At 53.7% G+C, this 25,014-nt stretch overlaps 2 protein-coding genes across 2 annotated transcripts; both read left to right on the forward strand.

Moving 5' to 3' along the window:
- The first annotated feature begins 227 nt into the window (after positions 1–227).
- ZNF324 (zinc finger protein 324) lies at positions 228–4,922 on the forward strand. Its single transcript, XM_063092044.1, has 4 exons — positions 228–622; positions 1,690–1,816; positions 2,225–2,341; positions 3,156–4,922. The coding sequence occupies exons 1-4, from the start codon at positions 593–595 to the stop codon at positions 4,583–4,585; spliced, it is 1,704 nt and encodes a 567-aa protein (XP_062948114.1). The 5' UTR covers positions 228–592; the 3' UTR covers positions 4,586–4,922.
- Positions 4,923–9,752: 4,830 nt separating this feature from the next.
- ZNF446 (zinc finger protein 446) lies at positions 9,753–15,209 on the forward strand. The gene is made up of 6 exons (XM_063092066.1): positions 9,753–10,211; positions 10,288–10,489; positions 10,720–10,814; positions 12,298–12,382; positions 12,634–12,723; positions 12,864–15,209. Exons 1-6 carry the CDS (start codon positions 9,870–9,872, stop codon positions 13,397–13,399), a joined length of 1,350 nt encoding a protein of 449 aa, XP_062948136.1. The 5' UTR covers positions 9,753–9,869; the 3' UTR covers positions 13,400–15,209.
- Positions 15,210–25,014: the final 9,805 nt, after the last annotated feature.

Here is a 25,014-nt window from a genome sequence, read left to right on the forward strand (position 1 = left end):
CCGGGGTGTAGTCGCTGGACTCTTTTTCCCAGCGCCCCGCGTGGTGATGCTTGGCCGTTGCCATGGAGATTGGGAAGGGCACCGCCTACTGCTCCGGAAAGCAGACGGGAACTACACCACCCAGAAGGCTCTACACGTGCGGGGCAGCTTACATTGGCCCAATGAGAGGTTGGGGGGGCTGGACTTCCGGCGTCTGGGATTGTCACTTTGCTGCCCGGCGTCGGGCCACACCGGCGATCTGGGCCAGAGCGCGCGGGGTCGGGGCTGGTTTTCTAGGAGTTTCTGGGGTCCCGAGGCGAGGGCAGCGAGGAAGATACTAGCAGAGGGCCCGCGCCTGTGCATGCGTCATGACCACTAGCTGATGGCCCGCCCCCGAGCCTCGGTTTCTCCGGGCGTAGCGTAGGCGGCCCCGTGAGGCCGTCGGGCAGCGCCCCGAGCCACGTGCTTTCCGCCCCCGCAGCAGCCCCGGAGGCGGCGTCCTGGGCGTTCTGCGCCCTTGACTGAAGAGGAGGCTGAGTCCCGGAGCCGGCTGCAGTCAGGCATCAGCGGTGCCCGGGTTGTTCACCCCTTCTGCCCCCAACCGCAGGTTCCGATGGCGGCGTCTCTGATCGACCCGGCGCGGGTGAGTAAAGGGACCCCTCTTCCCATGGGCCCGAGCCCCCGTTGAGGGAAGGACTTTACCTAGAAGGCTTGTCTTTCTCTCTTGTTGCCCCGGGGTGCGGGAGTGGAGCGGAGCGGTTTGTTCTAAACCCAGGTTTCCAGGCCAGTGGGGCGTGCACGTGTGGGATCCCCACTTCTGGCAGCCAAGGGGGTGAGGTCTTGAAGGAAGTACCAAGGGGAGAGGCCCGCACGTGCAAAAGCTGGAGGGGGAACTGAGCCTAGGTCCTTCTGAACTGAGCGTTCTCGATCTGGAGCTCGGCGACAGGACATAGGTGGGCCTGAGATGGCAGGCTGAGGAGTTGGGACTTTATCCCGAAGGCACTGGGAGCCCTGGAAGGTTTTGAACAGAGACTGGACACCCCCTGAGTTAGGATTTTAAAAGTATCCCACTGTTTACCGAGTAGAGAACAGAAGCGGAAGGGAGTGTCTGGTGTGAAGAGTGGAGGCTACTGCCACAGGCCCGGTGAGCGATGATGGCGCCTGGATCAGATGGGGCAGTGGTGGTGGGAAAAGCGGTTGAATTCGGGGTAGATCTGCTGATGCATCAAGTGTAGGGTGTGAGAGTGTGTTGTGAGTGAAGAACCATCCCAAGTTTTACAGCCTGTCTGGAATAATGGAGCTGCTGTAGACAGAAAGAATTTGAAGAGGAAACAGGTTTCTTTCAGAGGAAAGATCAGGAGTCTGTGATGTCTCCCAGTGGAGTCATTCGTGGATCTGAAGTCCTGAAGTTGTAGGAATCCAATGGACAGAGTCCTGATATCCTGGGCCAAAGCAGGGCCTGGGAACTGGATTGAGGAGAAGGGACGAGCTCATAGACTCAGTCAGGGAAGAGCAGCTGGGGTCGTCTGGGACTGTGGGAAGAGTCTGACGGGTGGCTGAGGGAAAGCATGGTGGCAGCAATGGGAAGGAAACAGAGGGGGCACCGCTGTGGAGGAAGGGACTGACTTGTGCATGTCCACCAGGAGCTGGGTCCTGGATCACACAGCCCTACCTTAGACCATGTCTGTCTTCCTCTGCCTGTTGTCGTAGGGCATGATGGCCTTTGAGGACGTGGCTGTGTACTTCTCCCGGGAGGAGTGGGGGCTTCTGGACACAGCCCAGAGGGCCCTGTACCGCCATGTGATGCTGGAGAACTTTGCACTTGTGGCCTCACTCGGTAAGGCTCTGGGTCCTCCATGGGAAGTGCAGTTGGTGCCAGAATTACCTCCTCCCCTCCTTGTTGGCTCATGAGCAGCCCCACACCTTCTGGCCAAGGACCACGCAGGGCTGGGGTCAGGCCCCGGAGATTTGAAGTCTGGTTAGTTCAACCACTCCCTATGGTCCTGTCCGGCCATGACCTCTCTGTGCCTGGACTCAGTACCCTTCCCTTGGTGCTACTGACACAGTTGCTGCTCATGGGGACCCTTGAACTGGTTCCTGTGAGCCCCTCCCCGTGGTACAACCATCGGGTTTTCCTGGTTGCACAGATGACACTATTTCCATGAAGCCCTGACTCCTGCCATCTGTTGGTAGGTGGGTTGTCCTGAGCTGGGGCCAGCCTCTCACCTGCTCCTCCACCTCACAGGACTCTCCACCGCCCGACCTCGTGTGGTCATCAAACTTGAGCGTGGCCAGGAGCCCTGGGTTGCCGGTGGGATGGACATGACCCCAACCAGCAATGCCCACAGGAGGCCCAGCCCTGGTGAGTGGGTGCTCAGGGTGGGGTAAACTCAGGACCAACCTGTGTCCAAGCCAATGTTCCCCCTTCCTGCCTCCCTCAGACACACCTGACTCCCTTCACTTCCATTTTCAGCCTCTCTTGGAGGCTGAGGCCTTGGCTATCTTTGAAGGGGGCACTCCAAGGGCACAGGAGTTGAGTTCACATGGAATATTACCCCCAGGCATGATGAGACCTGCTCAGAGTCCTACCCCCAGCTGGGCTGTGTGGCTTCAAACTCTCCATATCTAGCTGCCACGTTTATGGGGCCATTCCTTCCATCATTCATATGTTCACCCAGTGTTTCTTGAGCACTGGGGACACAGTCTTGACCAGGATGCTCCTGGTCCTGCTTTTGCGGGGCTGACAGTGCCTGGGGAGAAGCAGTCGGTAAACAGGATTCATAAGTAAAGCCTATAGCATCAGATGGAGGTCAGTGCAAGGAGCAAAAGCAGTCTGGGAAGTGAGCGCTGGAGAGAGGGCCACTGGAGAGAAGAGAGTAAGCTATGGGAAGGGTGTGGGGGGCGCGGGACAGCCAGTGCAGGGTCCTGGGTGCCATGTAGTAGCTGCTCAGTTTTCCTCACCCCCACATCCGGGTGTCTGTGGGTTGGTGCCTTGACCACAGGGGTCCTTGATACAGTGAGTGCCGAACTTGTCAGGGCAGATGCTTCCCCCATTCCCCACCCCTTCTGCAGGGCCAGCCTGGGCCTTTTCTTTTCCCCCCTGCCTGCCCACTCAGTCTGCCCTGGTCATCTCCTGGTCAGGATGACCCAGGCAATCGCTGTTTCTCTGCCTTCAGGTTCCCGGCGTCTGTCAAAGGACAAGGATGTTTCTGGAGAAGCAGCATTGTCAGGGGCCTTCCCCGATAGCCCCCTAGGGACACCTATCAGTGTCCTCCCCACTGCGGGTGCCTGCCATGGTGCAAAAAGCCAGGAGGGACAGTGGGGCCCTTCCCCATCTCGGGAGAGAAAACCCACAGGAGTGTCGGTGATCTACTGGGAGAGGCTCCTGCTAGGCTCGGGCAGCGGCGAGGAAAGCGTCAGCCTGCGACTGACCTCCCCCATAAGGGCTCCCGAAGGCAGCCCATCCAGGGAGAAGGACTTCAAAGACCCCCCGCGGAAGCAGCCGAGAGCGCTCGAACAGCCGAAGCCATACGCACGGGCGGCCCCTGGGAGAGCCTTCCCTAGCGTCCCGGACCTCGAGGCCTTTGGTGCTGGGGTAGAACGTGGGATGGGTGCAGCTTGGCGCGAGCCTCAGAGACTCGCCGGCGGCCGGGAGCCCCCGACCTGGGATGAGCTGGGCGAGGCCCTCCACGCCGGACCCGGCCTCCTCCCCGGCGAGAAGTCCTTCGAATGCAGGGCGTGCAACAAGGTGTTCGTGAAGAGCTCCGACCTCCTCAAGCACCTGCGCACGCACACCGGCGAGCGGCCGTACGAGTGCGCCCAGTGCGGCAAGGCCTTCAGCCAGACGTCGCACCTGACGCAGCACCAGCGCATCCACAGCGGGGAGACGCCCTACGCCTGCCCGGCCTGCGGCAAAGCCTTCCGACACAGCTCCTCGCTGGTGCGGCACCAGCGCATCCACACGGCCGAGAAGTCCTTCCGCTGCGGCGAGTGTGGCAAGGCTTTCAGCCACGGCTCCAACCTCAGCCAGCACCGCAAGATCCACGCGGGCGGGCGGCCCTACGCCTGCGCGCAGTGTGGCCGCCGCTTCTGCCGCAACTCGCACCTGATCCAGCACGAACGCACGCACACTGGGGAGAAGCCGTACGCATGCGCGCTCTGCGGCGCCGCCTTCAGCCAGGGCTCGTCGCTCTTCAAGCACCAGCGAGTGCACACGGGCGAGAAGCCCTTCTCCTGCGCGCAGTGCGGCCGCGCCTTTAGCCACAGCTCCAACCTCACGCAGCACCAGCTTCTGCACACGGGCGAGCGGCCCTTCCGCTGCGGGGACTGCGGCAAGGCCTTCGCCAAGGGCGCCGTGCTGCTCAGCCACCGGCGCATCCACACTGGCGAGAAGCCCTTCGTGTGCGCACAGTGCGGCCGTGCCTTCCGCGAGCGCCCGGCCCTCTTCCACCACCAGAGGATCCACACAGGCGAGAAGGCCGCGCGGAAGCCCAGGGCAGGCCTGCGCGCCCCCGCCAGGCCTCCTTCGGAAGGTGCCCCGGTGAGGGAAGCCCAGCCCACTCCTGCCTCCAGCCCAGCTGGAGTCCCGAAGCCAGTCGAGGCTTGAGGTCGCTGCTCCACCCTTCCCTGGCATTCTGTGACTCCCTTCCTCGGCTAAAGGACCCGTGTCCTCTGCAAATCCACAATGGAAAGAAGCTCTGTGCGTGCGAGCCAGGGACGAGGGAGACCTTTTGGCTGCGGTTCTATTTGCACGTGGTGACAGGATTTGCCACTTCAGCCATAGCTCACGCCTTCATCCCCAGAGAATTCACACTGCAGAAACATCAGGGGTACGGGCATGGCATGGAGACTGGGACTTTGGTGAGCCCAAGACTGCAGCCAGACCCAGTGGGAGGCCAATAAAGGCGGCCCCACACGGTGGTGCCACTTCATGAGTATTATGACTGGACGCTAAGGTGCGGAGGGGGGGTGGTTTGGAAAGGGGGTGGGAGCAGCCCAGAGAAACTTCTGAAGTCTGCACACAAACTGACCGCTAGACCGACACTGGGGATCCTTCCCCGAGGCCACTGTTCATCCAAGGCTCCCTGGCGGCCAGCCCAGCCGACAGGAAGCCACAGGGAAGTAGGGGTCAAGCTTTGGGCAAGTGGTGGGCTCTGAGCTTCAGCTTCCTCCGGGGAGAAGAAAAAGATTCCCACCCTCGTGGTGTTTGCAGACACCCTGACAGATGGGATCCTAATAATGGCCAACACATGTTCACTGCCAGCCTCTGCTCTGAGTGCTGGGAAGTTCCTCCTGTGATGTGAGGTGGCTCCTGCAGTTGATATCCACTTAGAAGATGAGGAAACAGAGGGGAGGTGAATTGCCCAGGGCACACAGCAGAGCCGGGACTCAAACCTAGGTGCGCTGGCCCAGCATCCAGATGGCTCACCCACCCCCACACACTTGAGGTGCACTCAAGTCTGCCAGGTGTGGCCTGACACCCGCTCCCCCCAGCAGACCCACAGGAGGTGGAGGCCCTGGGGGCAAGAGGTGGCTTCCCCCTTCAGCACTGGAAAGACAGATGATAGCTCTCCTGTGGTGCTCATTTACATTCTCCAAGCCTGATCTTTAGCCAAGTCCTATCAATGACTCTTGTAACCAAAGTCAACCTTAAGAGGAGCCTTTACATCCGAGGGTGGTGGTAACATTCAGAGGAGACAAGATGGGGCTGCTCGTTTTGCTGGGTTTGGTGGCCACGTGCCCACCCATCTTCCCCCTCAATTGGAGGGTGGACAGAGAGCTGAACAGGAAGGATTTGCCATTACCTAAGGCCATGTTTGGTACCTTCCTGAGATCCACTCTCCCGCCCAGTATAATGCCCCCACATGGGACAGAAGGGTGCAGTGGTGGCTCAGTTTGCTTCCTGTGATCTTCGGCAGACCAGGGAACTTAATGGTCTTTTTATGGGGGAAAAAAAAGACTAGAGTTTACAACTTGGAATGGACATTGTAATTTCTTGCACAGCAATGTGGAAGTCCTCAGCCTCCAGGCTCCAGAGCATGGTTCAGGTTTTATCAAGAGTTCAAAGGGGCTCCCTGATAAAAGGTTTCTTTTTAAAACATTTGTATGAACATTAACAGTCTGATGCCTGTTTCACCCTAATACAATGCAGATGATATTAAGAGAACATATACAGACAGGCCATCAGGGTGTGTTATTGTCAGAGGTTTGGGGACGTGGCTTCAACCTGGGTCCCCTTGAGAAGCCACAGGGTAGATATGCAGCCTGTCTGCAGCCCGGTGAGGAACTGGGACACCTGTATCTCCTTGGTGGCAAGAGGTGGGTGGGGTGGGCAGGGTTGGTCTACCCCCAGCAGCAGCTCTGCTGGAAGATGAGCCTTCATGAATCCAGGCTATGGGAGGGTAGTGGGTGGGGAAACTGAGGCAAGGCTGTGTGCCACCTGCCGCTGAAAGTGGGTGTAGCCACATGTGTGAGGTGAGTCACCTGGCAAGGTTGACTCCAGTCCCATCAACTCCAAAACCTTGCAGCCATCCTCCATACACAAGTAGCACTTGCCATCAGGGTCAGACCTATCTTTTGCCCCTCGAGACTTACAAGTTCCGTAAGGAGACGGGGCATACACGACCCAGCTCCCCAAGACCCTGCAAAGGCAGGTCCTCTGAACCAGTCCTCGTGATATGCTGTCACATGAAAACTTTACGGTGCCTTGGAGGGAAGCGCCTGGAGCCATTTCTGCCCTGAGCCCTCTATACCCCTCAGGCTGGGCTCATTCCTTATCCTGTCTCCCCACTTGCCTCCTCCGTCCTTCATCAAGCCCATTCCCACTTCTGTGCTAGTGCTCTGTTGTCCCTCAGCTCCTCCACCCTCCTCAGATCTGCCCCTCCCAATACCTGGGACTGGTCATTGGCCTCCAACCTGGGCTCCTACCTCCTCCTATGTCTTGGCCTCCCCCCCAACCTCTGCGGTCATGTTGAGCCGGCCCCTCTGCTCTTAACCTTAAACAGGCCGTGACTGTAAAAGTGCCCCTGGGCTTTCTAGGTCAAAATATCAGACTTAAGACACGAATCTCACTCAGCTCAGAAATCCACTGAAACCACAAAGAGGGAAGTGTTTCAAACATACAAACCCACAAGTATGAGGATGATGAAGGGAGTCAACGGCAACAGCATTCTGAATCTAGAAGTGGATGGGGGAGCTGTCACTGATTTAAGGAAAGCCAAATATCTAGGCGGCACTGGGGTAAAGTGGAAAGGTCAGACCAGGCTTACCCTGCAGTACGCTGGAAGGTTTGGGAACCAGCAGCCCAGAGAGGAAAGATCTACAACAAAGCTGCCTGGGGTCAGCTACTTGAGACGCTATGAAAGCCCCAATGCTTTCCCCAGCTGGTGGATGGTGAGAGTTGATTCTGGGGAATCTGCACAGTCCTAGAGAAAAGACCCAAGCCCCTTAAAACAGCCCAACCTGAGGAACCCACTGGGAAGCTCAGAGGTGACAAGCCCCACCCATGCACAGTCCCAGAGCTTCCAATCAGTGTTTAATACCAACTGCTCTTCAGCAGGCAGCCACGGATTCCCAGATATCAGAAGAAAGCCAAACAGGCAGATGCAATTTAGTATTGAATAACTCATGGTTCAGCCACTTGATGCGTGAAAGCAAAACTGACCCCATTCCACAGTCGGATTTTTAAAACAATAGCATTGCCTATTGAAAGAAACTAAATAAAGGTCACCCTGCCTAGTTCTGGTCCCCAAAGTAAAAGTTTGAGCATGTCCCATAAGCCTGGACAGAAATCTCCATCCCTCACTTTGCAGTACTGATAGCTGAAGACATGTCAGACTTTGAGGGTATTGTCAGTTACCTCATCAGTAAATAGGTGCCTGTCTGAGTCCCTGTTGCTCCCGCATGTCCGCAGGGCGCCTAACGGAAGTCTAATAAAGGACCCCAGCACCGTCTTTGCGGGACAAATCGCCGGGGATGGCGGAGAAGGCCCACGAGTCAGGCTGGCTTCTCCCGCTGGACCCTGGCTTCTCCAGGGGCCAACTTGGAGGCGAGCCTCCGCCAGACTACAAGACCCAGGAGAACGCGGAGCCGCCGTTTCCGGCCTCTGAGGAGAGCAGAGACGCCCCGGTCGTTGCTATGGAGAGAGCGGGAGGTGGGCGGATGTGCTCCAGTTGTTACCTAGGGGACGAGTGGGCGGTGATAAAGACACCTCACGAAGGGCGGGGGCGAAGGGGTTTGGGCGGGTCGCCGGCTCTGATTGGCTAAAAGGTCACTCTCTCCCTGCCCCTTACTTGCAAATGGGCGCTAGGCCACTGTGCACGTGAGCAGGATTCTAACTTGGTGTCCAGCTCCGCAGCTGAGTCCCGGGGCTGGGGTGCAAAGGAAGAGCGCCTGCCGCGTCAGGAAAGGGGCCCCCAACACTCTGCGACACTATAGATTCCTCTAAAAGGAACAGAGCATCTCTCAGTTGTGAGAAGCCTGTGAGCATGCGCGCCCGCTGGCCGAAACACGGCTAACCTTACTTGCTGAGGCTCATGGGAAACGTAGTCCAAGGGAGGGGGCGATTTTTGGAGCAGGCGCGGAATTGGCCAGCGCGGTATCGCCAGGGTAACGGGCGGGCCAGGCGGCGCGGTGCTACTTCCCGGAAGTGGCTTTCAGGCCCCGGCGCTGCGGTGGAGGTGAGCGCGGGCTTGGCTGGGCGGCGCGCGGCTTTCCCCATCCCCCGGGACATGGCCGGCACCGCTCCCTGCGCGCCCTCACCTCTGAGCCTTTGCACAGGCCTTTCCTCGCACCCAGAACATCGTTCCCTATGCCCGGCCCCCAGGCTCGTCCTTCTGGAAGGCCTCTTCCTTTCCTTCCCATTTTGCGGGGCCGACGACGAAATCCCAGGGTCCTTTGGGAGTCAGTCCTGATCCCCAGCCTGTTCTCCTAGGAGAGTTTCACTCCAGACCCTTTTCAAGGCTGGGGCACAGTTGCCAGCCCACCACTTCACGCAATGCATGGCTCCGCTTTGCTTAGCTTTTGGTTTTGTTTTTGGCTTTTACATGCACGGGCCCAAGTGGTGCCGGCCATCCACGGTTCGCTGGGGTCAGCTAGCACGATGCCATGGAGTCAGCATCAGCCCCTGCCTTGCCTCGTGGTGTGGTCGTACTCCGCCCCCAGAGCCAGTCCCTCAGGTTGCCTCACTTAAGTCAACATTTACCCGGCACAGAAGCACCCCGGCACAACCCAGCCGGAATCCGCCTCCTGCCTGCTGCTCCTCCCATCCTCAGTGCTCCTGCTCACCCTGAACTATGGCCCCACTGCCTGACTGATCGTTCCTTCTCTGCAGGGCACTTTCCGTGGCTCTTCAGCCTCACCCTGGAAGCCTGGGATGAATTCCTTTGCCCACCTCTCGTCATCATCTCCCAACAGTCCACTGTTGTACCCAACTGTTTATAATTTCCTGGGAGCTCTGTGGCCACCTCACCTCCAGTCATTTGTCCCCAAGACTTCTTTTTGTTCTCAGTTCTTGTTAGCAGTCAGCTCCTGTGACCCCCTCCTTCCATGAAGCTTTCCTGGCCTCACCCACCCCTAGTCTCAGGTCCTTTCTGTCCTGGACTCAGCTCCCTGGGCTGGGCCTGGTGTCTGCCTTTCCCTGGCCAGGGCCTCTTGGCTGACACCTTGACCCCTCCTTTTCTTTTTTTTTTTTTTTTGTCTTTTTTCGTGACCGGTACTCAGCCAGTGAGTGCACCGGCCATTCCTATATAGGATCCGAACCCGCGGCGGGAGCATCACTGCGCTCCCAGCGCCGCACTCTCCCGAGTGTGACACTAGCTCGGCCCGACCCCTCCTTTTCTATAGGTCCCTCTTGGCGGCTACAGGAAGACACTCCTCCCCCCCAAACTAGAATGCCATCCTCTTTTGGTCCTCCATGCCTGCCCTTCATGGACCCCGAAACCACCGTCGAAGAGCCTGAAGCTGCACGCCTGCGTTTCCGGGGGTTCTGCTACCAGGAGGTGGCAGGTCCCCGAGAAGCCCTGGCCCGGCTGCGCGAGCTGTGCCACCAGTGGCTACAGCCTGAGGCATACTCCAAGGAGCAGATACTGGAGCTGCTAGTGCTGGAGCAGTTCCTGGGTGCACTGCCCCCTGAGATCCAGGCCTGGGTGCGAGGTCAGCGGCCAGGCAGCCCTGAGGAAGCCGCTACCCTGGTTGAGGGGCTGCACCATGATCCTGGTCAGCTGCTGGGCTGGGTGAGTGTGGCTGGCATTGGCTTCTTGAAGGGACAGACCAAGGCTAGAGCCTCCATGACTTACCTCTTCTCTTCAGATCACAGCCCACGTCCTGAAGCCGGAGATGCTCTCTGCAGCCCAGAAGACAGAGGAGTCCTCTGGGAGCCCGTACCCCTCAGAGACAGTGGAGCCCCCTGGGGCAGCCCCTGGGGAGGGTCCACAGGATGCCAGGATGGAGGGGTCTGCCCAGCTCAGCTACAGTGTGAAGGAGGAGCCCAATGCCAATGGCCAGGAGATGGGTGAGGGGGGGCCACACCAAGTCTGGGGGCTCCTGGAGGGAGTGTGGACATCCCTGGCTGGGGTGGGGCCCCTAGAGGGACTGCAGAGCTGGATCCCCAGGAGGCAGGAACAGAGGGCTGGCTGCCTGCTATACTGCAGGGCAGAGGAGCAGCAATAACACCAGGTCTTCCTCCACCCCGGCTCACATGGGTAGCCCCTGACATGCCCTCCCATCTGCCCTGCTTTCCAGCACCCTCCAACCCACCACTTCCAGTCCAGCCCCCTGAGGCCCACCTTGGACATCAGGAACCAGCCTCCACATCCTCTCATCTACCCAGAATTCAGGTGAGCTGCCGCCGGTGGGAAGTGCAGGCCCCAGGTGTGTGTGGGGGGGGGGGGCCACTGGTGGCCACCCTCTGCCCTGCAGTTTTCCGGGCTCCTTGCTCCCCAGAAATGGAGTCATAGCAGCAGTACCCCCATATGTCCTGGGGGCAGAGGGACAGACTGGTGGGTGGTCTCTATCACTGGAAAGGATTTGGGTCTCAGGCCATGGAAACTTGGTATAGAGTGGCTAAAACTGGTGGGCTTGGCTTCCTCACATCCAGAGAAGTGAGTTGGGAGGTTTGCACCTCCTGGAGGTCCTAGGCCAGCACTCGGGGATTTGAACTTGTATGTGTACAGGTGGGGCGGAGAAAAGATGACCACCACCTGTAGTACTCCCTCCGCATCTGAGGCCAGAACAGAGACACTCTTTCTGGGAAATGCCTGAAGTCTCTTCTCTCCTGGGGCTTTTCTCAAAGGGCAACCAGCTGGGCCTGGAAGCTCAGTTCGAGGGCCCTGCTACCTCAAGCACTTGGTTCTCTAGTGTGGGTAGCAGGGGTCTTGTTTTCTCTCAGCTCTTCTGCTTCTAAGCCACTCCATGTGGGAGCTCCCAGAGCAGAACTGCTGGTTGAGATGTGCTTTGAGGCAGAGAAATCCCTCCAGGCTCCCTCTGTGGCCCGATGGCACAGTTAGAAACATGAGGCAGGGTGGGAAGGCTGCACCCTTCTACGGCGTCCTCCCTTCCAGCCAGCCTTATCTCTAGCTGTGGCTCTGAGTGGCTGCTGCCTCCCAGCTCTGGGACCCACTTTGGCTTATGCTTCAAGATTATTTTTCCCAATCCACCAAAGCTCAAGATGATGGAACTCGGGGTGACGAGGAGGGCAGATGCCTTGGACAAGGAGTGCATTCCTTGGTAAAGCCATTGTGGATCCTTGCTGTGCTGCCAAGCCCACCCTCTCTCAGGACCTTGCCCAAAGCAGCAGGGACACTCTGTGCTTTCTCCACTACCACTCCCTCGTACCCCCTCAGACATCCCAAGGTGCCTGCCTTCTGCCTCCCCACATCCAGAATGTTCTCAGCCTTCGGTGGTTCCCCCAAGGTGGATCTCTGTTACTCTTGTAACCAGAGGCTTGGCAGGAGGTGGCTAGGTCCCCACCAGTTCCCTGGTCTTTTGCTCTTCCTGTTCAAGACATGGTGACAGGAGGAAGGATGAAGATAGCCATGGCTATCCCTGCCTGGCCTCCTGGAAGCCTGCCCTCACTTTCAATCTTTTGGGCTAGAATGTGGGGTGGGGTAACTGATGGGGGACGAGTGCTGGCAGTGCTGGTCAGGTGACCTGAAGGATGACCCCAACACTCACAAACACTCATTGGCTTCATCTTTAGCCCACCTGGCAGATGAGACTTAGGTAGCCTGCCTTCTCCCCCAGGTAATGAGTAAGGATGTGACACCAGATGGGGTGGGGTGAGGGGTGGGCACTGATGATGATGGGCCCTGTCCTCCACAGGAGGAATGGGGGCTGCTGGACCTGTCGCAGAAGGAGCTTTACTGGGATGCGATGCTGGAGAAGTACGGCACTGTGGTCTCGCTGGGTGAGGATCAGCTAGTGCCTCCCAGCCAGCCCCCCACCCCCCATCCCTCTCCTTTGGTGCCGGCACCTGACCCCTGCGGTCGGCCTTGCTGGGCTGGGCATCTACAATATCAATCTGGAAACGCACAACCCAGCCTTTCCCTGTGTGCATTCTTGTAACACTCTAGAGCCCCCACCCATTACTACTTCGTACGAGCCCCTTACCCACCCCCATGCTGGGCCTGGCACCTGATCTGCACCCCACCCCAGCAGGCTTACCGCCCCCCAGGCCGGAGGTGCATGCAGAGGCAGAGCCTGGGACACCGAGCGTGGGGACCGAGGTCCTCAGAAGCCTCCGCCCAGGTGAGTGCCCCTCTGTGACCTGTACTGCCAGACCTGGGTGGGGTGGGAGCTTGTGCCACCCCTGCAGGTCTGGGGTAGGGGTGGGCCTGTGTCGTAGGTGCCAGGGCTCACACATGTCTATCCACATCTCATTCCTCCAGGAGATGAGAGTGACAGCCACTGCGAGGGTCCTCCCTGCCCAGAAGCCCAGCTGCCCCAGGGTCCAGGACCTGTTACCTGGGAGGGCCCATCCAGGGCTACTGCATCCACCCTGGGGACACCCATTGCGTGTCCCCCGCCCACAGCCCCGGGGGTTGGGCTAGAGCCAGGTACCCCTCCAAGGAAGCCCTACACATGTGAGCAGTGTGGCCGTGGCTTCGAGTGGAAGTCAGTATTCGTCATCCATCATCGGACACACATGCGGGCCCCAGAGTTGGCCGTCGGGGTAGCAGAGAAGTCGCCGCAGGGTCCCCGGGAGCCGGCTGCTCCTCGCCACCTCAGGCGCTCACTTGCAGGCCCCCGGAGCTACGCGTGCGAGGAGTGTGGGCGCAGCTTCAGTTGGAAGTCGCAGCTGGTCATCCACCGCAAGAGCCATGCTGGGCAGCGGCGCCACTTCTGCAGTGACTGTGGCCGGGGCTTCGACTGGAAGTCTCAGCTGGTCATCCACAGGAAGAGCCACCAGCCAGAGGCTCCATGAGCAGATAGAGAGGGTGCTGGCCTTGGAGGTCTTGGGGGCTGGCTCCAGTACAGCTGTCTGTCTGGGAGTCTCTGAAGGCAGAAGGGGACACTGGACTGAACCAGGGGTCCCAAGAGAGTCTTTTCCCTGGCCTGGCCTCCCACAAAAGGCCACCTGGGTGTGAGGAAAAGAAGCTGCTTCTTCTCCTCCTGCCCCTGCCTTCTGGAGTGAGGTCTGGATTGGAATTCATGGGTTACTAGTGAATGTGGGGTGACTGCCAAGCCCTGAGCACCTCACCTGTGCCATAGTGCAGACTGAGGACACTTCCTCCTCCTGGGACTTTGTTTCCCAGGTGGATGCTCAAAAGCTTTGCCTTCCTGCCTCTTGGGCTGGACCTGAGGTCTCAGAGTGGAAGGCAGCAGAAAGCCCAGGAAAGCATGGCTGGCTTTTGTTTGTCTGGCTCCATGTGACCCTTGAACCTCCACATGCATGTTAGATTTTTAACATAAATTCTTGGTTTCTGGCTTCTGCTGGTCAGAAGATCAGCAAGGTGCTCTCCTGCCTGGTAGCTGGAGCCACAAGGCAGCTGAGCCCAGAAGTGCCAACCCTCCTGTTGCCATAGTCCCCAATTCCCCAGCCTACCTGGTTCCTTGGTTGCCGACATCACTCACAATCTCGCCGGCCTTTGAGCTCTTGAGCCCAGGCTTGGGTGGACAATAAGGGGACTTCCTTTTCAAGCATGGATGAACAAGGGTGACCTCTGAGAAGAGAGGCCACAAACAGGCGTCACAGGGACTGTGTATACTTCTAGGTCAGGGCTGCACCCCATGTGGTCAGTTGGTCACACAGCAGGAGGGCAAACGGCCAGCCCCCTGCTGCCAGAGAGATCTGGTTGCATTTATGAGCAGTCACTCGTGACTTACCAGTGCACCATATGAGCTTCCTATTGCTGCTCTAACAAACTTGGTGGCTTGAAACAACACATTTATTCTAGGGCTCTGAAGGTCAGAACTGTGATTGGGTCTCACTGGGCTAAAAGCAAGGTATCAACAGGGCTGATTCCTCCTGGAGGCTCCAGGAGAGAATCTGTCTTGTTGCCTTCTCTAGCTTCTGGAAGCTGTCTGCATTCCTTGGCATGTGGCCCCTTCGTCTTCAAAGCCAGCAATGAATGGTCAAGTCTGTCTTAGGCTTCGAGCTCTCTGACTCTGGTCCTCCTGCCTCCTTCTCATAAAGACTTTGGTGATTACATTTAGGGCCTCCTGGTAATCCATGATAATCTCCCCATCTCAAGGTCTTTCATTACATCTTGTCCCCTCCCCACCTGCACACTTAATCACACTTGCAGAGTCCCTTTCGTCATGTGACATAACATGTTCACAGGTTCCAGGGATTCTTGGGGGGGGGGCTTACTCAGCACCCTTCTCTGTTTCCTTCCTACTCTGAAAACGAAGGGCATTTTCATGGGGGATGTTTTTGGGAAACAGGTGCACACTTGGGAGGGAGCCCTGAAGCATGTGCATGAGTAGCAGGTGGATGTTGAGGGTGGCTGCCGTGGTTACCCAGGCGGGGGCCTTGCTACAGCCTGAAGCTGGAACGGGGGAGGTCTCCCTTTGGAGGGTTGGTCTCCATCCTCAGTCTTCTGAGGACCTTCTAGCCAGTTGCTCCTATGCTCAGGCCTCTGGCAGCAGGACCAGGCTGGAGATGAAGCTGGGGGGAGGCAATCTGGTGGGCAAGCAGGAGGCAAGATCAGTGTGCTGGTGACAAGGAGGAGGAGGACAAAACCCATGGACTCGAGCCAGGCCCTGGCTTCAGAAGGGAGAGCCTGGGTGTAGAAGGCTGTGAAAGGGGCCGGGGGTGGGGGGAGCACCGCACTGAGGGAGGGTGGGCGAGCAGTTTTTTCATATTTAAAAGTAACATATTCACTTAGAAAAATATGAAATATAGGGTCGGCCTCGTGGCTCACTTGGGAGAGTGCGGTGCTGGGAGCGCCGAGGCCACGGGTTCGGATCCTATATAGGGATGGCTGGTGCGCTCACTGGTGAGCGTGGTGCAGACCACACTGTGCCGAGGGTTGCGATCCCCTTACCGGTCAGAAAAAAAAGAAAAATGTGAAAATACAAAAGCACAAAGATCGTGAAAATAGCCCCTGATTCTCCTGTCTCATGGCAATGCTTATTCTGGGTGTCCATGTGTACGGGTGTTTCAATATAAAGTTGCTTGTGAGGAGATTTACGGTGATTTGAATCATGCTCTTCTCACTCCCTCATTTCCCTGTGTTATTAAAATTTTAACATGTTTTTAATGCCTGGATGAAGCTTCCTTTTCTGGCCGGCACCATCATTTCTGCCAAGCCAAGAGAGTTCCTTGTTGTCCCGCATGGTACCTGGTGCTGTGATGAATGTCCTTGAGCATACACCTCGGACACTACTCTGGCTATTTCCCTAGGACGTATTTCCCAAAGTGGGATTGGTGAATCACAGGCAGCATGTGATTTTGTTGTTTTGTTTTTGCTTTAAAAGAACTTATTTATTATTTTACAGTTCTAGAGAAAAGAAGTCAGACATTGTCTCACCAAGCTAAAATCAAGGTGTTGGCAGGGCTGCACGCCTTCTGTGAACTCTGGGGGAGAATTGTTCCTTGCCTTTTCTGGCTTCCAGAGACTGCCTGAATTTCTTGGTTTGTGGCCCCTTCCTCCATCTTCAAAGCTAGCACTGGCCAGTCTTTCTCACAGAGTATCATTCTGACACTCTCTTCTGCCTCCCTTGACCACTTATAAGGACCCTCATGATGACATTGGGCCCACCTGCATAATCCAGAATAATCTCCCCATCTCAGTCAGATGATGGGACATGGGATTTTTTAATTCTTGCTACATGCAACAACATAGTTGAATCTCAAAACATCAGGCTGAGTAAAAGAAGTCAGACACAGGAGTCCACACTGTGATTCTGTTAATATTAAGTTCAAACACAGGCTGAATTAATCCATGGTGATCAAGGTCAGAACAGTCTTTACCTTTGGGAGATAATAAGGGAGAGGGGACCACAGGAGTCTTTGGGGGTGGGGGTGGGACTGGGACTGGGGCTAGAAATGGTCTATGTCTTGTTTTGTGCGGTAGCTATGCAGATGGTTACATCGGTGTCTACACATGTAAAAAATGGCTCACCTATAATTCATGCACTTTGCTGTGTGTTGGTTAAACTTCAATAAAAAAGAAAAGAACTGAAGCAAATGTTAACAATTATTGATTCTGGGAGGTGTGTTGATAGCTGTTACATTATTATCTACATGTTTCTCTATTTGTAAAACTTCTAGAAAAAAAGTCACCATGTGATCTTCTCAATTGCTATAAAGGCATTTGGTAAAAAAACAGCTATTGATTAAATGGACTAAGTGTGTCCCCCCCAAATTCATATGAAACTCCCAGTGTGAAGGTATTTTGAAGTGGGGCCTTTTGGAGGTTATTAGTTTCAGATACTATCATGAGGGTGGGACCTCCATTATCAGATGTGTCCTTATAAGAGCTCTCTGTCTCTCCTCACTGTGTGAGGACACAGCAAGAAAGCAGCTGTCTGCAAGCCAGGAAGAGAGCCCTCAACAGAACTCGGCCATATTGGCACCCTTACTTTGGACTTGCAGCCTCCAGAACTGTGAGAAATTTATATTGTTTATGCCATCCAATCTACGGTATTTGTTATGGCAGCCCAAGCAGCTTATACAACTAGTAAAGTAGACAAAGAAGGAAACTTCCTGAACACAATAAATGACACATCAGAAACCTGGAGAGGGCTGGCCTGCTAGCTCAGTTGGTTAGAGTACAGCCCTGTAACACTAAGGTCGAGGGTTGTTCCCCATACGGGCCAGCCGCAAAAAAAAAAAAAAAAAAAAGGAAAAAATAAGAAATCTGGAGCACACCAGGCACATACCTGCCCCAGAGTCTTTGCTCTTGCTTTCTTCTACCTGGAGGGCTCTTTGCCAGACACACAGAAGGCTCCTCTCCCTTCACTTATCCTCAGAGACAGCCTCCTAACCACCCCACAGTATTCTTTATTTCTCTTTGCAGCACTTACTCTACCTGAACAGTTTGTTTGCTTGTCTTCTTGTTTATCTGCCTCCTGCACTAGAACTTCAGCTCTGTGAGGGCAGGGTCTTTGTTTTCTTTGTTTCATTCATTGCTGTACTTCCAACTCCTAAAACTGTGCCTGGTGCACACTAAGTGATCAATATTTACTGGATGATGAACTCAAAGCAAACTTTGTACTTATGGACACCAGAGACATTCCCATGACAGGCAGGGGAAGGAAAAGAATGTTTGTCACCTCAATTAATAAGCATCAGACTCCAGGCTCTAGATAAAAAATGACAGAAAAGGAAAAAAAAAAAAAAAAAAAAAGACAATTGCTGAAGGAAGAAGCAAATTGTCACTCTGTGTAGATGATTTCATTACCTCTCTCTAGAAAATCCAAGAGAACCTACTGAAAACCTATTAAATGTTTTTGGTGAGCTGCATGGATACAAAAAATCCTCAGCTTTTCTGTCAGAGTGATAACTATTTAGAAAACGTAATTTTCTAAAAAAAATTTTTTTTCAAAAAAAATGTGATTTTCAAATCTCGATTCATAATAGCAATACCGATACTAAAAAATGCCTAGGAATAGATTTGCAAATAAATATGAAAAGACTAAGCAGAGAAACTAAAACTTTATTGAGGGTCATAAAACAGATCGACTAAAAGGAGAGACATATTTACCCGTAGCAGAAGCCACTGGTCCTTCTAAGCCTGTTTCCACTTGCTCCTTATTCCTTTTCCCCCTGAATGCCACTGAGCTGGATCCAGAAAGGAAGAATCAGGCAGGTTCAGAACCAGAAACAACTGTGAATAAAGTGTAAAGACAGACAGATGTGAGGAGTCTCCCAGTGGACAAGCCACTCCCCTCTCTTCCCCACTTCCCCTACCCGGCCCAGGAGACCAAGGGGCCATACTTAGGCTGCCTCTAGGGGGAAGCCAGGCAGCACACAGGGCATCCACCATGCACAGCCTCACGAGTGGGGCCCCCCTCATTGGCGCAATGCTGAATGAAGCAACCTCACCTACAGCAAACTCCAAACCCGGAACCAGGACACGGGTATTAATTGCCTCTTGCTGCTGTAACAAATTACCACAAACTTGGTAGCTTAAAACAACACAAGCTTTGTGTCTTATAGTTCTAGAAATCAAAAGTTCAAAATGGGGGGCTGGCTGTTTAGCTCAGTTGGTTAGAGCGCAGTGTTATAACACAAAGAACAAGGGTTCGGATCCCCGTACCAGCCAGACACCAAAACACAAAATAAAACCAAAACTAGTTCCAAATAGTCTCACCTGGATAAAATCAAAATGTCAGCAGGGCTACATTTCTTCTGAAAGTTCTAGGGGAGAATCCATTTCCTTGCTTTCCCCAACTTCTAGAGGGTGTCCGCATCCCTTGGCTCACGGCCCCTTTCTATCTTCAAAGCCAGCAATGATGTGCTAGGTCCTTCTTGATGCCATCTCTCTTGTTCTCCCTCTTCTGCCTCCTTCTACTTGTAAAGACCCATGTGATTACATTGGGCCCACCCAGATAATCTGAGATAATCTCCCCATCTGAAGGCTCCTTTGCCATGTAACCTAGAATATTCAGAGGTTCCAGAGATTAGGACATGGACATATTTGGGGTCATTATTCTGCTGATCACACAACTCAACTGGCTTTCTTCCTGGCCCTGGAGGAGAGGATATTGAGGAGTCTGGAACATGTGGTTTGAGCCATCAAATGTCCAAAATTTCCAGGACATCTCAACACATTAGAGGCAATCCCATCATTCAACTAGAGAGCAGACCCCCAACATGGAAACTCAGTGCTAATGCGACATTCCAGCATTTGGCCAAACTGCAGGCTCTGTTTGCTGATGGTGAGAGTCTCCACATGGTAAAAAGAAGGAAACTCTCCCTCATGCCTGCAGCTGCTGGGGACAGAGTTTTCTGTGTACAAATCTGTCTGCCCCCCAAAGACCCAAGAGGGGGTCTCATGGGCTCTCTCTGGAGGACCCAGAATCTGAAGAGGTCCTCAGGCCTGGCTGACATCAGAACCATCAAGGAGCAGCATGTGTACTTGGGATAAAGACTCCAGAACGAGGGCTGGCCCGTGGCTCACTTGGGAGAGCGTGGTGCTGACAACACCAAGTCAAGGGTTAAGATCCCCTTACCGGTCATCTTTTGTACAAAAAAAAAAAAAAGACTCCAGAACATTATGGGTAGGGCTGGGGAGGACAACCTGCCTGCCTTGTGTATTAGGCAGAATGTCCGTGTCTATTGTGGGTTAAATAGAGGCCCCCAAAAGATATGTGCATGTCCTAATCCCTGGAACCTGTGAATATGACCATATTTGGAGAAAAAGTCTTTGCAGATGTAATTAATTTAAGGATCATCCTGGTCCATCATGCCTCAATGAACCCTAAATCCAACAAGTGTCCTGATAAGAGTAAGGCAGAAGAGATTAGGCAGACAGAAGAGGAGGAGGCAACGGGACCATGGAGACAGAAATAGGAGTGATGTGCTTTGAAGATAGCAGAAGGGGCCATGACCCCAGGAATGCAGCCTCGAGAAGCTGGAAGAGGTAAGGAAATAGATTCTCCCCTAGATCCTCCAAGGGGAACCAGTCCTGCTGACACCTTTATTTCAGCCCATGAGGCCTCCAGACCTGCAGAACTGTAAGATAATGAATGTGTATCATTTTAAGCCACCATGTTTGTGGTGATTTGTTATAGCAGCAAGAGGAGACTCATACACACTGCTTCACCCACAGGAAGAAGAAAGGAGAATGGAGGGATGGAAGGTTTCACTTGACAAGGATGGGACTGGCTGGTTAGCTCACTTGGTTAGAGCATGGTGCTGATAACACCAAAGTCACAGATCCCCATATCAGCCAGCTGCCAAAAACAACCAAAAAGAAACAAACAAAAACAGAAAAATGACAAGGATGATATTTTTGGTTGGCCTGAAGTGCTGTGCAAACCATGGTGGGGAGGATGACTAGCAAGGAGTGAGGGTGTAGCAGGCAAGGAGCCCCTGAGCTGGAACTTGGGGTATGGGGCAGTTTTGCTAAGGGGGTGGAGGGTGGTAAAAAAAAAGACAGCAGAGTGGGGCTACTTACATGCACCATCAATGTGAGCCAGGAAGGCCAGAGCATGGAGCCCCAGGAGCTAGCCTAGGAAGAGATGCCACTGAGGAGCAGAAAGGGGTGATCAGACAAAGGGCTGTGGTGCCACAGACCCTACCTTCATAGCTAGCCCCCAAGTGGGGCTATAGGGTCCCTCAGTTCTCCCTGCTTTCTTTCTGTGTCCTGACCAAAAATCACAGAGGGGCTTGATTGCTCTGTGACCCAGCCAGCTGCAGTTTCCTCCCTACAGGCTGGAACCCAAACTTGGACCTTGAACATTCCCAGGCACTGATAAAAGTATCTAGGTTGTTGCCCAAAACACTGAAAGAAACTGGCTATGGCCCTGAACCAAATTCCTTAAACCCTCATATAAACTCCACACCCTGACCCCCTCGATGCAGACATACCTAGGTAGAACCTTCCTTTCTCTCGCTGCAGCACTCTGTAAGTAAGTTCCACTAGTAAATGCTTTGGATTGATCACCCTGGCTTTTAGTGTGTCTTTCTTTAGAATTTCAACCAACCCATCTCAGGACAGTTTGGGGCACTCCTTTTTGGAAACTCCCTTGCAACAGCTTTTGGGGTGATTCCAGGCAAATGGTGAGATGAGACAGGGGTTTCATGGATGAGGCATTCCAGCTTCACACCCTTGCCTGGGCCAGTGATCCCACACCTCTGTCCCTATTATGTCACCACTACAGGCAGCCATATGACATCAGACCACATGCCACTAGAGCACTGCTCACATGCATGCCAAGCCTATTGTAACTTTACACTTGTCTCCTCCCTGACTGCTCACCACTGCCCCCAATAGGGTGTGACCATCTCCTTGGCAGATGAGGAGATGGAGCCCAAGAAAGGCTCGGTCTAGTGCAAGGGCAGGGGCCAGACACACCGTGCCCTAAGCCACTGAGCCCATTCCTTTATCCTCCGGCCATCTGCTTTTTTTCTTTTCCCCTGCAGACAACGAGATTGCAAGGCCATCTGCTTCATTTTTGACATATTCCTCTTTCAACAGAATCATACATTTATTTTATTTATTTATTTTTGGTGTTGGCCAGTACAGGGATCTGAACCTGTGACCTTGGTGTTATAAAGCTGTGCTCTAACCAACGGGGCTAATCAGCCAGCACCACACGTTTATTTTAAAGTAAAATTCACATCATCCCAGAAGAAAAGAAACTGCATATCCAGTCACCTTAAAATAGATAACTTCTAAACTAATACATGTTCCTCCATGGAGCCCAATTCTCCACCTGGAACCACACTTGGTAAGTCCTGCCCATTGGTGCCCGTAACCAACTCCAGCTCCCCTCCAATTGGTGCTGTCTTTGCAAGAGGCAAGCCCCTTTCTGGGGTCTGTACAGGCTACAGCCTCCTCCCACAGCAGCAGATGCCTGGGATGGACCCCTCGCCTGACAGGCCATGGGCACCACGTGGAGAAGTTCACTTTGAAATGGAGCTTGTGTTTTCCGTGGTCTTGGCAACAACAAAGGCATTTGAATACGGGCTGCCGCCAGTGCTTGTGCACTACTCAGCCATCTCTCCCTCTGTGGGAGTCTCACCCATCTCACCTGATGACCCCTCCCCACGACTCCCCAGCCTGGGGCCCTCCCCCACATGGTCTGTCTGGACCAGGTCTGCCTGTCCCATTCCCCAGCACCAGACAGGTCCTAAGGACCTCCCTTCCTGCCAAACTTGCTCTCTCTTCAGATCCAGCCTCTCGGGTCATGATCATCCCACCCTTCCCAGCAGTTTCTCCCTACAGGCCTCCTGTCACCCAGTCTCATTCCCAGCAGGGACAGCAGGGACCTGGCCCACAGCTTTAGCCTATGAGGTTCTGCCCAACCCTCCCTGAATGGGTGGCATGTCAGAAAAAAGAGAAGACCCTAACTTACTCCGAGTCAAACTACAGGGTTAGCAACCATGTCCATGCCTCCTCAGGGCACCCTCACCTGGGACAGGCAGGTTCTAGAGAAGAGAGTTCAAGAAAGCAGAGTGAAATGGATTGAATTGTGTCCTCCAAGTTTTATGTATTAGAAGCTTGATCCCCATTGTAACTGTTGAGGGTGGGAAATCCTATTATAATAATTGAAAAGTGGGGCCTTGAAGAAGTGACTAGATTCTTAGGACCATGCCCTAATGAATGGATTAATAATGGTGTTCAATGGGCATAGTTCTGAGGGCTTTAAAAGGAGAGCACATGAGAGTCTCTCTCACTCTGCTCCTACCTTTCTTGCAATGTGATACCCTGAGTCAGCACCAAAGAAAACCCTCACCAGATGTGTTCCCTGGACTTTGGACTTCTCAGCCTCTGAACCTGTAAACAATAAATTTTATTTCCTTATAAATTACCCAGTTTCAGGTATTTTGTTATAAGCAACAGAAAGACTAATACAGAAAATTGGTACCAGAGAAGTGGGGTGTTGCTTATAACAAATACTTGAAAATGTGGAAGTGGCTTTGGAACTGGGTGTTGAGGAGAAGCTGGAAGAATTTGGAGGAACAGTCTAGGAAAAGCCTAGCTGCTGGTGGGAGTTTAGAAGACAAGAAAACCGGGGAAAGTTTACAACTTCTTAGAGACTGGTTCAATGGTGGTGAGCAGAATGCTGATAGAAATATAGACAGTAAAGGCCATTCTGAGGTCTCAGATGTAAATGAGAAGGGACTTATTGGAAACTGGGGCAAAGATCACCCTTGCTATGATCTGGTTAGGAACTTGGCTGCATTTTGTTCATGCCCAAAAGTTTTATGGAATGTGGAACTTCAAGGTGCTGACCTAGAGTATTTGGCAGAAATTTGTAAGCAGCAAAGCATTAAGGAAGCTGCATGGCTACTTGCAACAGCTTACACTGAGTTATGGTAGAAAAGGCATGAGGCAAAGCCAGAATTTATAATTCAAAAGAAAGCAGAGGGAAAAAAATTGGAAAATTTTCAGCGTGGCCACAAAAACAATGGTACAGCCCAATGACCATATGCCAAGATTAGTACAGAAGAAAGGCATTATGAAGAGAAGAGGAAAAAGACCTTGAAGGCATTTCAGAGGCTACCTCTTTCATTACAGGCTTGGAGGCTTATGGAGACAAAATGATCTCAGGGAACAGGCCTGAGATGCCCTCCACAGGCTCGCTGGCCAGGCCACCTTGGGATGCTGGTCTCTGCACCAGCACCCTGGCTGTTTTGGGTGCTCCAGCTGTGGCTAAATTGGCCTCAGGTGTGGCTGGACCTGCAGCTTTGGGAGCTACAAGCCAGAAGCTTTGGCATGTGCACACAAGGTGTTGTCTGTAGGCTCGCAGAATGCCAGAGCTGTGAAGGCATGGGAGACTCCACCCTGATTTCAAATGATGTATGGAAAAGCCTGGGGGCCTAGGAAAAGATCATTTACAACGGCGGATTCACCACATAGAGGCTTTGCTAGAGAAATGCCAAGAGGGGGGCCGGCCCGGGGCTCACTCGGGAGAGTGCGGTGCTGATAACATCAAGGCCACGGGTTCGGATCCTACATAGGGATATCCGGTTAGCTCACTGGCTGAGCATGGTGCTCACACCAAGCCAAGGGTTGAGATCCCCTTACCAGTCATCTTAAAAAAAAAAAGAAACGCCAAGAGGAAATGTGGGGTTAGACTTGCAGCAGAGAAACCTGATCAGAGTCATGCCTAGTGGAGCCATGGGAGCGGAACCACCATGGAGACCCCAGAATTGTGTAGCTACCAGTGTGCAATGCCAGCCTGGGAGAGCTGAAGTGTGGCTTCAGACCAGGGAAGACATAGGAGCAGAGCTGCCACCGGACTTGAGGACCCAACTCCTACAACAGCATGCAGAGGATATCGAACGTGGAGTCAAGGTGTATGATTCACCAGCTTTGAGATTTAACGCCTGCCCTGCTGGGTTTTGGACTTGCTTAGGACCTGTTACCCCTTTCTTTTGGCCTATTTCTCCCTTTTTGAAGGGGAATATGTAACCTATGCTTGTTCCACCAATGTATCTTGGCAGTAGATAACTTGTTTTGATTTCACAGATGGGACTCTGAACTTTGAACTTTTGAGTTGAAACAAGTTAACACTTTGAGGATGGAATGAATGTATTTACCTGTGAGAAGGATATAAACTTTGGGGGCCAGGAGTGGTATGATATGGACTGTGAACCCCAAGTTTTATGTATTAGAAGCTTGATCCCCATTGTAACTGTTGGGAGTGGGAAATCCTATTATGATAATTGAAAGGTGGAGCCTTGGGCCGGCCCGTGGCTCACTCGGGAGAGTGCGGTGCTGATAACACCAAGGCCCCGGGTTCGGATCCCATATACGGATGGCCGGTTCGCTCACTGGCTGAGCGTGGTGCTGACAACACCAAGTCAAGGGTTAAGATCCCCTTACCGGTCATCTTTTAAAAAAAAAAGAAAGGTGGAGCCTTGAAGAGGTGATTAGATTCTTAGGACCATGCCCTAATGAATGGATTAATAAT

This window comes from Cynocephalus volans, chromosome 3 (assembly GCF_027409185.1).
Source record: "Cynocephalus volans isolate mCynVol1 chromosome 3, mCynVol1.pri, whole genome shotgun sequence".
Taxonomy (NCBI): Eukaryota; Metazoa; Chordata; class Mammalia; order Dermoptera; family Cynocephalidae; genus Cynocephalus; species Cynocephalus volans.